The 15,915-nt window shown below is 35.3% G+C and overlaps 1 protein-coding gene across 1 annotated transcript; it reads right to left on the bottom strand.

The window, feature by feature from the left end:
- Positions 1–3,891: 3,891 nt before the first annotated feature.
- On the bottom strand, positions 3,892–13,746 carry LOC101894750 (gamma-butyrobetaine dioxygenase). Its single transcript, XM_005181082.4, has 5 exons — positions 13,345–13,746; positions 13,030–13,246; positions 10,714–10,840; positions 10,296–10,604; positions 3,892–4,426 (listed from the first exon to the last, which is right to left on the bottom strand). Exons 1-5 carry the CDS (start codon positions 13,642–13,644, stop codon positions 4,090–4,092), a joined length of 1,290 nt encoding a protein of 429 aa, XP_005181139.2. The 5' UTR covers positions 13,645–13,746; the 3' UTR covers positions 3,892–4,089.
- Positions 13,747–15,915: the final 2,169 nt, after the last annotated feature.

Here is a 15,915-nt window from a genome sequence, read left to right as displayed (position 1 = left end):
GTATCGTAAAATGATAACTAGTTCTTCTTGCCTAGAATTGAAGAACAGGGCATGTGGTTTCCATCGTGGTGGTATAGGTTATTAAGTAGTCCTTAAAATAAATTAAGTTATTCCCGAAATAGACAACAATTTGTTACAATAAAAATAAACAAGTAAAAAAGCTGTAAGTTCGGCCGGGCCGAACTTTTAATACCCTCCACCATTTGGTACAAATTTGGCAATTTCCAAAAAAAAAACCGTTAAAAATTCTGTTAAAATCTTAAAAATACCGAATGCTTATACGACGACGTGGGCCTGTCATAAATTATTGCAATATTTAAATGCGAAACTTGAAGAAAAATCTGTTTATAATGTAGCTAAAATCGTCAAAATACCGAATATGGGGGGTACCGTTATATAGGGGCTATACGAAGACGTGGACCTACATGGCTCATTTTTTGACTTTGGATGAAGTATCCATTACGAACTTCACATGCGAAATTTGAAAGAATCCCTGTAAATAATGTCGTTAAAATCATTAAAATACCGAATATCGGGGGGTACCGTTATATGGGGGCTATATGATAACTTGGACCTACATGGCCCATTTACGAACTTAACCTGCCTACTGGGAAAATATACATGTGTGCAAAATTTTAGCCTTCTATCTCAATTTGTTCGAAAGATAGCGTGATTACAACAGACAGACAGACAGACGGACAGACAGACAGACAGACACACAGACAGACAGACGGACATGGCTAAATCGTCTTAGAATTTTACGCTGATCAAGCATATATATACTTTGTTGGGTCTGACATGAATATTTCGAGGAGTTACAAACGGAATGACAAAATTAATATACCCTCCATAGTATGGTGGAGGGTATAAAAAAAAAACAGTTTACCAACACTCATTCGATCATAAAGAAAAATACCACCTAAGCTAAACGACAAATGAGGGAATTAAACAATAAATGCGCATTTCCGTGTCACTCAGAATTGTTTTCCACGTAAAATGACATAAAAATAAAATAAAACAACTAAAAGTTTCTCAACATAAAAGTTTTGCCCTCCTATCCTGTCATTTTTATAACAATTGCAATTGTGGAAAATATTCATTCAACGCCGCGGCCTGGCTGACAGCCATGCCATCGTGTATGTGGCGAATGGGTTAGTGTGTGTGTGCCATAGTAAAAGTTTTCAAAACGAATTAAGCTACAGATTATTACCTGGGTTTATAGTTAAAGTACGGCTAAGAAGGTGTATTTTTGAAGTTGGCAGGATAGAACGTATTATGCACTCGATAGTCCACACAGAGTTTGTGTTTTGTTTTCCTGCCTCGCCCGACTCTGTTTTTAGTTGTATGGCTGAAAGCGAATTTTAGCTTCAAAATCCTTTTGGAAAAAAGAAAACTGTTTTTTTTTTAAAAAAAACCTAGCAAAAGGAAACTTTTAACAATTCCCAAGAAATACTCCAAGGAATATTTGAAACGAGCGAGCGAAAGAAAGGTTAAAGTTTACCATCCGCATTCGAATGAAAGGTGAAAAAATGGCAAAGATAGACATAATAACAATTCCCTAAATGACATTTATTTGTTAAAGACATAGAATATTGTCGATGTTGGTGTGAAGAGGAAGAGTGTAGTCAGCGGCATTCTGCCTACTCTAGAAGTTGAGAAAGTTTAACGTCATTCTTGTTCTTTTTCTTCTTATTTTGCACCACGAAAAATGTGATGATGCAAACTGGCATTAGTGACAGCGTTGAAATGTTGTAACGTGGGTAAAGAGACAGAGTCAGATGTCAGACTCATAAAAATTCTATCTAAAGGCGATTAGGAATAGCATAACACGGCAATATCCATAGAGAACTATTAGGGATGGATTAAATGTGCAGGATTATTTTTTTTTTTTGGTGGGTAACAATTTACAAGAAACTATTAGAAAAGTTGGAGAAATGCAAGATTAGCTGTATTTATATTATTGTAATTGCAAATTTTCAAAATCTAGTTACCAGTATGAATCAATATGTAGCAATACACATATCCGACCTAATATCTAGTTTTCTTGACAGGGAAGAGGAAGTTAAAAAGACCTAAGACCTTAATAACAACTGAAAATGGGATTTCTAAGATAGGATAAGAAAGGATTTAACCAAGAGAGATTTATATTTTTATAAATTACTATTACTATATGCAAGAGACATTAATGTATAGTCGATAGTGATATGGGAGGGTTTCATGCGCAAGATATTTTATAGTAGCAAGGATACGGACAATTCCCCGCAAGAGGCCTATATAAGCACCAAAGAAAGTATATAAGGGGATCCAATGTTAAGATTGACTAAGTAAAATTTTTTACATTTACCACATCGAAAGACCGACTACGTCGCACAGTGGGTGACCATGGTATTTTTAATGATTCTACCACAATTCATATGTAACTTGATATCTTAAGTCCTGCGTAGATAGGTCCAGTGAAAGGGAAAACATTTGAGTAGAGTCAGAAAATGCATAGTCAGGCTTAATTCCATTATTGTTGTTTTTATGAGAAACTAGTTATACTTATCAGTGGAGAAAACTGGTTTGCTAAGAAACCCCCCAAGAGCTATTGGGAAATAACTGCAATGGGTACAAACCAATACATATTTATACAAGTAAGCAAAGGCTATAGTCGTGCGGGGTCGACCATGTGATACCCTACAACACTACAGTTTGTTCGAAGTCCCCTTATGTCCAAATCCATTTCGGAAGATTTCGTTTTTGAAATAATGTCAAAACAATGCCCCTAACTCTCTTCTGATGCGAAATTCGGTGTCAATTTTTTGAAAAATTTATATGTTTTAGTCCATTTGAAACCCTAAATGTAAATCTTTAGAACAATAGGCTTTAATTCTGACCCTAACCCTACTCCCATGCAAAATTTCGTGAGGATCGGACGATAATTGCGACATGCATATAATACCCTCAAAACGTAGTGTTGCAGAGTGTAAAAATTTAAAAAAATAAAAATATGACAAAAATTGAAAAAAGGAATAAAAGATTTTTTTATTGCTATGTTTTTCCGCGATTTTCTTAGATTTTATCCGTTTCTGGGAAGAGACCATACGAATTGATTGGAATTGTGAAAATCGGCCCAGCGGTTCTTGACTTATAAGCGGAAAAGAAGATATATTCTTTTTCATATATATTGTACCTATTTTACTATGTATCCGATTTCTTGGCTATCAGCATCACTTTAATGGTCAGAAGTGACCTTTTAATGTATTTGTATTTGTTTTCTTTTCTAACTATCAAGTTATTTTAAGTTTAATTGCCAACTATGGCACCACACAAACTTGTGATTACATTTCCTAAAAAAATAGTTATTTTCATTGATCTTCTCCGAAATATATCAAAAACGTATTATCAAGATTTCCTTACTTAGTCGCCTCACATTCAGCTCGCTACCTAAATGTGTCAAGTGTGGCATGCGAAAAGAACAACATCAGAAAAATGCCTGCCACAACATAAAATCAGTTGAATAAATAAATCTGCGGTTACTTTCCCCAGCAGCAGCGCCAGCATATGAGGACACAATAAAAACACATTTCCTCTGTTGTCAAAACTTAAACCAATTTGTTAAAAGTACAACAATAATTTAACAAAAACCGACGAACTCTTGCAACGTATACAAGATGCGGAAAATAAGGCGAACAAAAATCTCACTCCGGCATGTACACTGACAAAAACCACATAAAAGAATTTCATGTCAATCACTTACTTTTCACAGGCAATTTATTACATTAGTCTGCCGAAAAAAGTTGCAAAGGCACACACGCACGGAATATGTTATTGTGTGCGTAAAGGATAACAAAAGGATCCAAAAGTTTTTACAATTTAATACAAAACCTGAATTAAAAAAAAACGGTATACTAAAATTTATACAGACTTTCTTTTATTTAAACTTAAAACCAAAGAATAATCAATAAATTTCAAAACTGTTTTTTGTCGGAGGCTGTCAGTGTCATAAACTTGCAAATGACTTTTTAGTATCCGTCGTGAATCGGCTGAAGTGAACATTGATAGCTGCTGCCGCTACTGTCTACTTTCTCAATTTCCACCATGTTACGACTAGGAGGAGCAGGATGATGATGATGCTGCTGCCGACGATTTCAATACCCTCAGTTTGGAATAAATTATGTCCCAGTCCAAATAAGCACCAACAATATACCGCACATTGTTATCGGTGTCATCGTAGCCAGTGCGACCGTGCAACAGACGAATATTATTAAATGTCAGAACGTCACCGGCTTTTGTCTTGAACGAGTGGGCGTCTTCACGAGCCAAACGTACGAATTTGGCATAGGCTTCGTACCAGGGTATGACTGTATCCAGTGCCACCGAAAAATGGCTGTCACGTTGAGGTATACTGTGATTTATACGCGTATAATTTCCGTCATTGTCTAAACTGCAATGGCGAGAATAAAACCAAGTGAGAAAGAGAAAAGGGAGAGGAAAATTTAGGAAATTGAATGAACTTGACAGAATATCGTAAAAAATGTAGTCAAAGATGGTATTGATGGCCATGGGTTGATGATAATGAAGATTAAAATCATAATTTTCTTGTAGATGGTGATGATCTTGAGTATGCCGATACTGTCTCATAAACAGATTTTATATCAAGAATTACACACACCAATAAATATATATTTTAAAATATACAAAGTAAAGTAGAAGTTCACAGTGTTTCGACAACTTATCAGTTACATCTAAAACCTAAACGAAATTGTAAAATCTAGAGTTTTTGCACGTTAAGGCCATTCTTGCCTGGGAATAAGATATATGTTTATAAATGTATTTCTGAAATACCCTACTAAAATATACTAAAAGATATACTAAAAGATAAATATTTGCTCAGGGCAAAGCCATTGGAATTCCAAAAAGTGCAAGAACTTACACCGCAACAGAAAGAAATTAGAATCAAATGAGCTAAAGAGTTGCTTCGCTTGGCCGAAAGTGGTGAACTGCCGAATTTGATTTTTTCTGATGAGAAAATATTCGTTGTCCAGAAAATGTGAACCTTCGGTTGGCCACCAGAACTCAAGCGGCGGCCATGGCGATGGTGTGGGTCGCTAAAACAGCTGATGGTCGCTCTTCGCGTATCGACCGTATTAATCGATCGTGGCATCAGAATAAATGCCGAATATTAAAGCGAAAATATTCTGGAGGGTGCATTAAAGCCTTGGGCACAACATTCGGGCAGCTTGTGACGGTTTCATTGGTCGTTCGAAGGCCATAAGTCGTGCCAATTCAAACAAATCTGAACTTATTCTAAAATTTTATGCTATTTCCGACATTTTTGTCATTCAATGAAGTTATAAAAAAACCAGTAAAGAAAGTCTTAAAGTCGGCCGGGGCCGACTTTATGATACCCTACACCACTAATTTGCTAATTTAGTAGAGCTGCGCATAACAATTAAAAGTTTTTATGGAGCAATTCAATCATACACGCTATTATTATAATTAAAATTTAAAGTTCAAAGGACTAAATATGCCGAAGCATTTATATCTTTTAAATTCGGACTTGTATTGCCCATTTGGTGCACAATTAATTTGAAATCGGATAAAAATATATATGGGAGCTACATCCAAATCGGAACCGATCTCGATAAAATTTGGCAAAATTAAATTTGAGCTGTATTTGATATATTTCCCTGAATATCGTGGGTATGCACTCGTTGGAGTGCATATTACGGCTGTGGGTAACAAATATGACAAATCGGATGAACAGTATATATGGGAGCTATAGCTATATCTGAACCGATCTTCCGAAATTTGACATAATAGCTTCTAGACTCAATTCGGTCGTAAGTGCCAAATTTCATCCAATTTGGGCAAATATTAGACGTTTGGTCCACAATCAAAGGTAAATCGGACGAAGTTATATATGGGAGCTATATCCAAATATGAACCGATCTCGATAAAATTTAGCAAATGTATTTCTGAGCTATATTTGATATATTTCCCCAAATATTGTTGTTACAGGGTGCATATTACAGCTGCGGAGGACAAAAATAGCAAATCGGACGAAAAATATATATGGGAGCTATAGCTATATCTGAACCGATTTCGATCAAATTTGGCATACTTATTTTCAGGGCTAAATTGGGTGTATATTCAAAATTCCATAGAATTCGGGCTGATATTACACGTTTGGTGCACAATAAAAGGCAAATCGGACGAAGATATATATGGAAGCTATATCTAAATTTAGACCGATTATCTCCAATTTCAATAGGGTTCGTCCTTGGGCCAAACAAATGATTTGTGCAAAATTTCATCTGGATAGGACAATAAATGCGAACTGTACTTTGTTTTACAAAAATACATGGACAGACGGAGAGACGGACGGACGGACGGACGGACAGACGGACGGACATGAATAAATCGACTCAGAATGTGATTCTATGCATATCTTCAAACGGAACTATGGGTCTATCTCGTTTCCTTTTGCCTGTTACAAACAAATGCACAAAGACATAATACCCTGACCACCTTGTGGTGTAGGGTATAAACATTTGAGAATTATGGCGTTTGACTTTGTATTTTGTAATATTTTTTCACCTTACAACACAGGTTGGGGAAATTATATAAGTATTGCAAATATCGTCCGATCCTCACGAAAATTTTCACAAGGGAAGGTTTGGGCTCAGAAGGGCTAGACCTATTGTTTTCAAAGATGTCCGCAATATATTAGGGGGTTGAAATGGACCAACAACTAAAATTTTCCTGAGTATGCAGCCGTAAGGTCACAAATAGAAACCAAAGAAAGGACACGAAATCTCGCATAAAGATAGATTTTAGGACAGCGGGTAGAATAGACCACTAATTTTGTGTGAAATAATACCAGCATTACAGGCGATATCCGAAATACACAAACGGCGAACTTCTGGCTTTTTATGCTGATTTCGTTGACGAATATAGCCAAATATCGTAGACAAGCAAATCATATAGATGAGTCTAAATTTGGAACACAGAGAGGACTCTTACTTTTGGAGATGATTGCAAAATATTTAGGGGTTCAAATTAAACAAAAACAGAAATGTTTTTCCGATCACACAATTGAAGCCAATCGACACGCCCGTGAAGAGAATTAAGGACAGGGAAGAATTCTAACATTTTGAATGACCATTGGATAATTTTTAGCTGTAAAATGGACTACAACAACTAACAGCCCGACGGAGTGCATAAATGTTGGGCAAATGTCCCTAGTCAAAATCTTAATTTCAAAAGCGAAATCTTCCAATATGGATTTGGACATAGGGGGGCTTCTAACATATTGTAGTGTTGTAGGGTATAACATATTCGGCCCGCACGACTATAGCCTTTGCTTATTTGTTTTTTGAATAATTCTTGTAAATTATCCGAGTCGTAATTGAATTTATTTGAAACAATTTTAATCTTTTTTTAAACGCTTAAAAAGGCTTGAAAAAAATCTTCCTTCCTTCTTATGATCATGTGTCCAGATATCTTATGGAAGTTGGTGGTAATCGGTTTAGACTTGAACATACTTCTCTTCTCTTCAAGTAAATTATTCATATGAAAACAAAATATTGCAATTTTGAGAAATGTTATTTAAGTCGGCTCAAATGTAGCATCCTTAAATATGATTCGTCATGCCAATTCATAAATCCTATAAGGATGATAAAAAATATGTTTTAGCCAAGAAGGATGTCTGCTGAATGTAGTATAATTTACTTCTCTATCTATATTTTGGTATACATTTGTTCAATCCGATTTCAGATGTTACGACTTCTCAAACTTTTTTATAAACAAATTACCAATTGTAAAGGATTTTTCCATGTTTGCATCACTGTTCTTCCCTTATGTCAGAAAAAAAACGAAAACACCAAAAACAAATGCCTATACAATCAATAATGATTGCATGCACCTATCAAGTCCATTTGTGAAGGATTCCTTCATTACCGCACAATATGTTCCTGTGTGCATGTGTATGTCGGAATCAATGTGGAGCCACACAGTCAAAAGCTGCTCCGTTGATCCAAGTCGTGTTCTGAAGTGCTATTGCAAATGAAGTGTCAAAGCGATAAAAATGTTGTGGAATGTCGACTGCTACCACTAACCCCCCCAAGACGACCTACCCCAAAGGTGGTGGTTGTCTGTTTGCCATTCAATGAATATTTCCGTGTCCCATCTCGGGCTATGAAATGAAAACAAGGAAATAAGATAGAACAACACTAGAGAATAAACTCGTAGCAATAAATAAATTGAAAATCGATTTTTTGCTATCGTATCCTTGGTGTTTTTATTTATTCTTTCCTGGTTGCATCGCAAGGCAACCTAAGAGTGCAGTAACATTATATGAAAAAGAAAAAAATATTCTGAGTCCCCTTCGTAACCAATATTAAGCATCACGCGTCTAACAGTCGTTACACCACCGACATTGTTTGTTGCCACCACCACCTATGTCTATACGAGTGAGCACAAGGATTTATTTTCTCTATAGGATGGTATCCATTTAATACTGAGTGCACAGTGGGCTTTTAAGAATATGCGGTCATATTTTCTTACGATATTTGTTAGTCTAGTATAATTGGTATAATCGTCCATTTTTAGGAATATATTGCATAGTCTAACTGAAACGAGGATTTTTAAGGAATACTTTTTCAAGGACCAACAGCCACTAAACGTGGATTTTAAAAGAATATTTCTTTAAGTACCAAAAACATATAAATGTGAATTTTTTTAAGAATATTTGTTCAAGAACCACAAATCCTGGCTTTTAAAAAATGTACTTAAGGACCATCTGAGCCACCAATTTTAGTAACTTTTTCATAGACCGTCAGAGCCACTTAACGAGTATTTTAACGACTTGGATTTGATCTTCTCAAGGACTTGGAATTTTTAAAAATATTTTCTCAAAAACAAAGAGTCAAAAAATCAAAAATTTTAAAGAATATATTATTTCAAGGATGGATTTTTTTAATGAATATTTTTTTAAGGACCAATCGTGTTTTTTTTTTTAAGAATATTATTTCAACTATATTGTTATAAAGAATATTTTTCAAGGACAAGGACAATTTTTTTAAGGACAATCAAGGCCAATAAACTTGAATTTATGAAGAATATTTTGTCAAGGACAATCAAGACCAAAAAAACATTGATTTTTTAAAGAAAAAATTTCAAGGACACCAACAAACGGGGATTTTTAAAGAATATTTTTTCAAGGTCAATCAGGGCCAAAAAACGTGGATTTTTAAAGAATATTTTTTCATGGTCAATCAGGGCCAACCAAAGTGGATTTTTTTAAAGAGTATTTTTTTAAAGACCTACAGCCGTTAAACGTGGATTTCTAAGAATATTTTTTCAAGAATCTACTACCACCAAATTTGGATTTTGTAAAGAACATTTTTCAAGGACCTACAGCCCTCAAACATGGAATTTTTGAAAAAATATTTTTTCAAGGACCAAGATCCACCGTAAGTTTAAAATAATATTTTTAAAAGGACCAAGAGCCTATAAATGAGGATGTTTTGAAGAATATTTTTTTCACAGATCTAGAGCCACCAATCGTAGATTTTCTAAAGATTATTATTTCAGCCACTTAACTTGTTTTTAATACATTTCCAAGAACGAAGAGCCACCAAATTTGGTTAAAAAAAAAACCTTTTTTCAAGAATTAAGACCTAGACTAGCCAGACTCAGATTCAATTAGTTTAACACGTTGGTTTTTAAATACGTAAATTTAAAAAAAAATAGTTATTCCAAGGACTATCATTTAAATTGAACTTGGTTTTTTAAGAACTATATTTTCAAGAACTGTCAAACCCGCCAAGGACTACCATGTGCATATATTATACACCTCAAAAATACTGTTCTCTCTATAATCCTTTGTCATCAGCTATGAATAGTTTTGCATAAAAAATCGATAACACTTGAACTGCACTGCACACATCCTAACATTCAATCCCCCACTTTCCCACCAGACAACAACTACTAAAAATCACAGGGCTCTGCGAAAAAGCAACCCACTACAGCGAGTGACATAATGTTTTTGACAATAAATTATTCAAAAGACTATTTCCAAAAACCAACAACTGTAAATACTTTTGGAAACCTGAATTTTTATCAAACGCCTCGCATAACGTGCAAGCAAAAATGTGAAGCACCCAACTCAAAAGGACCCCAACTCGTCGTTGCATTTCAATTGATGACTAAAACACAAGGTGACTGTGGCAGGCGAATGAGAATGGATTTCAATTGAGGTTATGTTTGTATTTCCGTTTTTGTTCATTTTTTTCGTCTTTGACTCTTACCATATGACCGGAGCACGCCAAATGTTATGGAAATGTTTGCCCTCCTCACTGCCAATGTCATTCCAATCCACCAGGGTCTCCGCTAAAATCTTGTAATCCTCTGGGTGCTCTGCTTTCATGCGATCGGCAATGTGAAAACCGTCGACCAAAAGATTACTGCCACCCTGAGATTGCGATTGCACCATGCAGTGTAAAATATTGCAGCTAGGTTTGTATTCATAGTAGGGTAAGTCGGTGTGTAATGGCAGTGGATCCGAAAGATAGGCAACATTCTTGGCACCTGGTTTATTTTGCACAATAAACTCCTCACTTTCGGCGGTGTGTGTGTTTGTTCAGGCGAATATTTAGCATTCGGGAGGGGAAAAATAAGACGACTTAAACGCAAATCCAATTAATTTATGTCACAAAATTTATTTACCCATATGTCGTGCGTCGTATGAAACCAACACGCTCCGCTAATTGCCGCACCACAGTTTTATCGATAGGCGAATCTCTTATTATGGCCACACCATAAACGGCCAGGGCCTCAAGCCAATTTTTAAGGGCTAATAAATTGGAATAAAAATATTTTTTGTCAAAAAAAAAAAAAAGAATTAAATAAATAAAATAAAATATAAGGAATATGAATGTTTGACGTCAATAACAAAAATAAAAAAAAAGGAAATGCACAATTTGTTTGACAATTAAGTATCCTAGGATCTTAAGCAGTTGTCTCTGTACAAAAATCTTTAGAAATAGAGATATTTCTTTGAATATATGGAAAGATTTTCCTCTGTAGAAGGAAAAAATGGGCACTAAGGGAACATATTTTTTATAAAAAAAAGTCCATGGAAAACATTTTCGGTTCTAAAATGTGGGGCACTAAGGGAACATATTTCTTATAAAAAAAAGAGTCCATGGAAAACATTTTCGGTTCTAAAATGTGTTTTTTCAGAGAAAAACAAATGTGTTCACGAGAACATATGTTTCCCTGAACCTATTTTTTTCCTATAAAAAAATTCAGTTACTGGAAATTGATTTTCCTTGAAAAAAAACTCCTGTGTTCCCGAAGACTGATTTTCCTCTATGAAAAAATCCTCAGTTCTTGAGGACTTATTATTTTCAGCCCCAGAAGATTGACTATCTGTGGAGTGTTTCTTTTATAGAAAAAATCATCAGTTAATTAGGTCCAATTTTAGAAAGAAAAAAATGTCCTCTTTTCTGAAAACCGATTTCATATCTTTGTGCATTTGTTTGTAATATGGAGAAAGAAGAGAGATGGACCCATAGGTACTTTTGAGGATCTTCATAGAATCACTTTCTGATCGATTTATGCGTGAGAATCGGTTCAAATTTAGATGAAGAAATGACCTGCATTTTGGCACATCCGACTGAATTTAGTCTAGAAATAAGTACATCAAATCGGTTCCGATGTAGGTATAGCTCCCATATTTATGTTTCATCCGATTTGGGGCTTTAAGTCTCTCTCATGCGTAATATGCACTCCACAACATTGATATTCTGCACCAGATATCAGATACAGTCCAGAAATATATCCGACAAATTTTTATCGAGATCGGATCAAATTAGGATATAGCTCCCATATATATCTTTATCCGATATTAGGTTTATTGTACACAAAATGGGTAATATCAGCCCAAATGGAAATTTCGACAAGAAATTAAATTTATCTTAGAAACAAGTACTTCAAATTTCCATACCTATGTTTTATCCGACATGCGCAATATGCAATCCACAACAATAATCTTTTGTACCAGATCAGAAATAAATGCCTAATTGGATTTCAGCCTAAAAGAATGTGCCTCAAATTTTGGTGAAAATCGATTCAGATATAGCTATACCTCTCATATATATGTATCATCCGATATATGTTTCATCCGTGTTAAAGTCCCTCACATGCGTTTTATGCACTCCACAACAATGATATTTGATAAAAGGCATCAGATAAAGCTCGCAAAATTCCTCTGCCAAATTTTATCGATATCGGTTCAGATTTGTATATAGATTCGATGTACATCTTCATCCGATTTTACGGTTATTGCTCACTATATGTGTAATATCAGCACAAATTGAATAGATTTTTTCATAATCAACTGAATTTTACCATTTGATGAAACTCGGCCCGGTCATATCGTGAACTATACAGCAATATTATGTGGTTCATAGTTGGTATGATCTACTTCATATAAAATCCCAATAAAAACTTTTTTCTTACGGGAGCTCTACTGATTACGCTCGATTTTTGGCCTTTCATTAATGGAAAAACCGCCTGAGGCATTTTTCTGTATACAAAAACCAGACTTTAGTTACGCCTGAGGATTTTTTTCTATGGAAAAAACCCTGCCTCAGTTACGTCTGCAATAATTTTTTCTATAGAAAAAAAACCGGTTTCAGTTATGTCTGAGACATTTTTTCCTATAGAAAAACACATAGGCCTCAGTTACATCTGAGGCATTTTTTCTATAGAAAAAAAATCAAGCATCAGTTACATCTGAGGCATTTTTTCCTATAGAAAAAAAACACAGGCCTCAGTTATATCTGAGGCATTTTTTCCTATAGAAGAACCCTGGAATCAGTTACGACTGAGACATTTTTTTCTATAGAGAAAAAAATCTTTCCACAGTTGTGACTGAGACATTTTTTCTATAAAGAAAAAATCTGGCCTCTGTTGCTACTGAGGAATTTTTTTCTTCGGAGGAAAAATCTTAAAAATCAATTTCCATTTCCAACTAACCTTCATCGCTGCTAATAACATCCTTAAAATCGAAAATCTGATTAATTTGATTAAATTCAGCACCACGCCAATGCTTTGGTTTTGGCCGATAGAAATCATCCAAATACTCCTGACGTCGCTTATCGTCGAAGGCACGTTCCTGCAACCATTTCAAATCGTACACCGATTGATGTTTATCACTCCAGTCGATAATCAATTGTTGGGTTTGCTCATTTGTCTAGGAAAAATCAAAACAATTATGTTACGGCTCATTAAAATCAATGAGGATGCAACAACCGGCAACCGTCTGGCTGTCAGACTGGCTGACTGACTCACTTGTAACTTCTCGACGCGAACATTGACATCAAATTTATCCCAGTCATGTTTACGTGACTTTGAAGTGGGATGAAAACATTGTGTACAGTTACAATTATCACGTAACCAAACACTGGGGAACTTTAGAGGTTGGGATGTGGTCGTGGTGTTGGTGGTTGGGGCAGAGCTCCCGTCTGGCTGCACCACAACGAATTTATCGTTTTCCACGGTGGCACTAATCAATCGACGTAATAGGTGATTAACGCGGAATTGTGTTGGGGTCGGAGCACTGATTAATCGATTTAGAGATTTTGTTAGCATGATTGCATGTGTTTTCTATTTTCTGTTTTCTATTTTTTTTTTTCTCTTTTTGGACCTTCACTTGAATTCGCGATGTTCAAGCAATGCCGACTAGAATGAAACTGCTTTGCAGTGACAGATAATACAATGTTGCCCCCGATTGAGATGAGTTGCTAAACCAAATGAGTTGTAGTCATTATCAGTAATCACTTCTTATCAATAAAACATTTGCGCTTAGTATTGGTCTAGCTTGTTTGATTTTGAAAATAAAACGAGTCATTTTTAGCGCACATGTGTGTTGTTGCTTTTTTTCAAAATTGATAGCTGCTATGAATGGACTTTGTTTGGCGTGAATTTAAGAATTGACCAACAGTGATTATGCTCGTGTGTATACGTTAAACTTTCGATGCAACACTTCATATGTTATCAAGAACATGCAATTCAAAGATTGTATATTTGATTTCATTTTGCACCAAATGGGTTAATATCAGTCCAAAAGTAAGGGGATTTTGGCATATAGACATACATATCATTTGATAAGGCTAAAACGTGCCTCATCCGCTTACAGATTTTGACAATTATCACCAATTCAGAATGACCTCTTGCCAGAAAAGGACAAATCTGAAAAAAGGGTAAGAATATGCCGATAAAAGTGAATATTTGTACCCTACACCACAAGGTGGTCAGGGTATTATGTCTTTGTGCATTTGTTTGTAACAGACAAAAGGAAACGAGATAGACCCATAGTTCCTTTTGATGATCTGCATAGAATCACATTCTGAGTCGATTTATGCATGTCCGTCCGTCCGTCTGTCCATGCATTTTTGTAAACAAAGTACAGTTCGCATTTCTTGCCCTATCCAGATGAAATTTTGCACAAATCATTTATTTGGCCCAAGGATGAACCCTATTGAAATTGGAGATAATCGGTCAAAATTTAGATATAGCTCCCATATATATCTTCATCCGATTTGCCTTTTATTGTGAACCAACCGTGTAATATCAGCCCGAATTGTATGGAATTTTGCACATACAACCAAATTAGGCCTGAAAATAAGTATGCCAAATTTGATCAAAATCGGTTCAGTTATAGCTCCCATTTATATGTTTCATCCGATTTGTTATTTTTGTCCTCCGCAGCCATAATATGCACCCTGTACAAACAATATTTGGGGAAATATATCAAATACAGCTCAGAAATACCTTTGCTAAATTTTATCGAGATCGGTTCAGATTTGGATATAGCTCCCATATATAACTTCGTCCGATTTACCTTTTATTGTGCACCAAACGTCTAATATTTGTCCAAATGGGATGAAATTTGGCACTTACGACCGAATTGAGTCTAGAAGCTAGTATGTCAATTTTGGTGGAGATCGGTTCAGATATAGCTATAGCTCCCATATATACTGTTCATCCGATTTGTCATTTTTGTTACCCACAACCGTAATATGCACTCCGTAACAACGATATTCAGGGAAATATATCAAATAAAGCTCAGAAATATCTTTGCCAAATTTTATCGAGATCGGTTCCGATTTGGATATAGCTCCCATATATAATTTTATAACCGATTTCAAATTAATTGTGCACCAAATGGGCAATAGAAGTCCGAATTTAAAAGATACAAATGCTTCGGCATATTTAGTCCTTTGAACTTTCAATTATAATTATAATCATAGGGTGTATGATTGAATTCTCCCATAAAAACCCCGCCCGACTTTAAGACTTTCTTTACTGGTTTTTCTTATATTTTTTATTTTTTTGAAATATTTTTTATCACATGGAATTTTTATGCCCCACAACACAATGTGTTGGGGGTATTATACATTTTATTGGGCCAAAAATTATGTTACACCCCGAAATAATTGTTTCCGTCATATATGGAAACTATATATGGATCTTCCTATCTCGGCGAGCTGATGCGTCCGTCTGTCAATGTTAATTTGTAATCACGCTACAGGTCGCAATCGTGGCCCGATCATCACGAAATTTAAAATGGAGGTGGGTTAGAGTCCGAATAGATTCCTGTTGCTTTTTGGAGATGGTTGCAAAATTAACCAAAAAATTTTCCTGATTTTGCAATTGCTCTATAGGCCACAATTAACAACCAATTGACTTTTAGGGCTAGGCAGAAACTAACCAATTTGCATGGTAATCGGACAATATGTAGCGGGTAAATTAAACCATAACTTTTACGTCGATAAATATGAAAATTTTTCCACTTAATCCCGAACATTTTCAATCCCGGCCAAATCACAAATACATTATAAGGTCACTTCCAAACATTAC

This window comes from Musca domestica, unplaced genomic scaffold (genome assembly GCF_030504385.1).
Source record: "Musca domestica strain aabys unplaced genomic scaffold, Musca_domestica.polishedcontigs.V.1.1 44, whole genome shotgun sequence".
Taxonomy (NCBI): domain Eukaryota; kingdom Metazoa; phylum Arthropoda; class Insecta; order Diptera; family Muscidae; genus Musca; species Musca domestica.
Note: the sequence above shows the minus strand (reverse complement) of the source record. Positions and strands in the feature narration are given on the sequence as shown.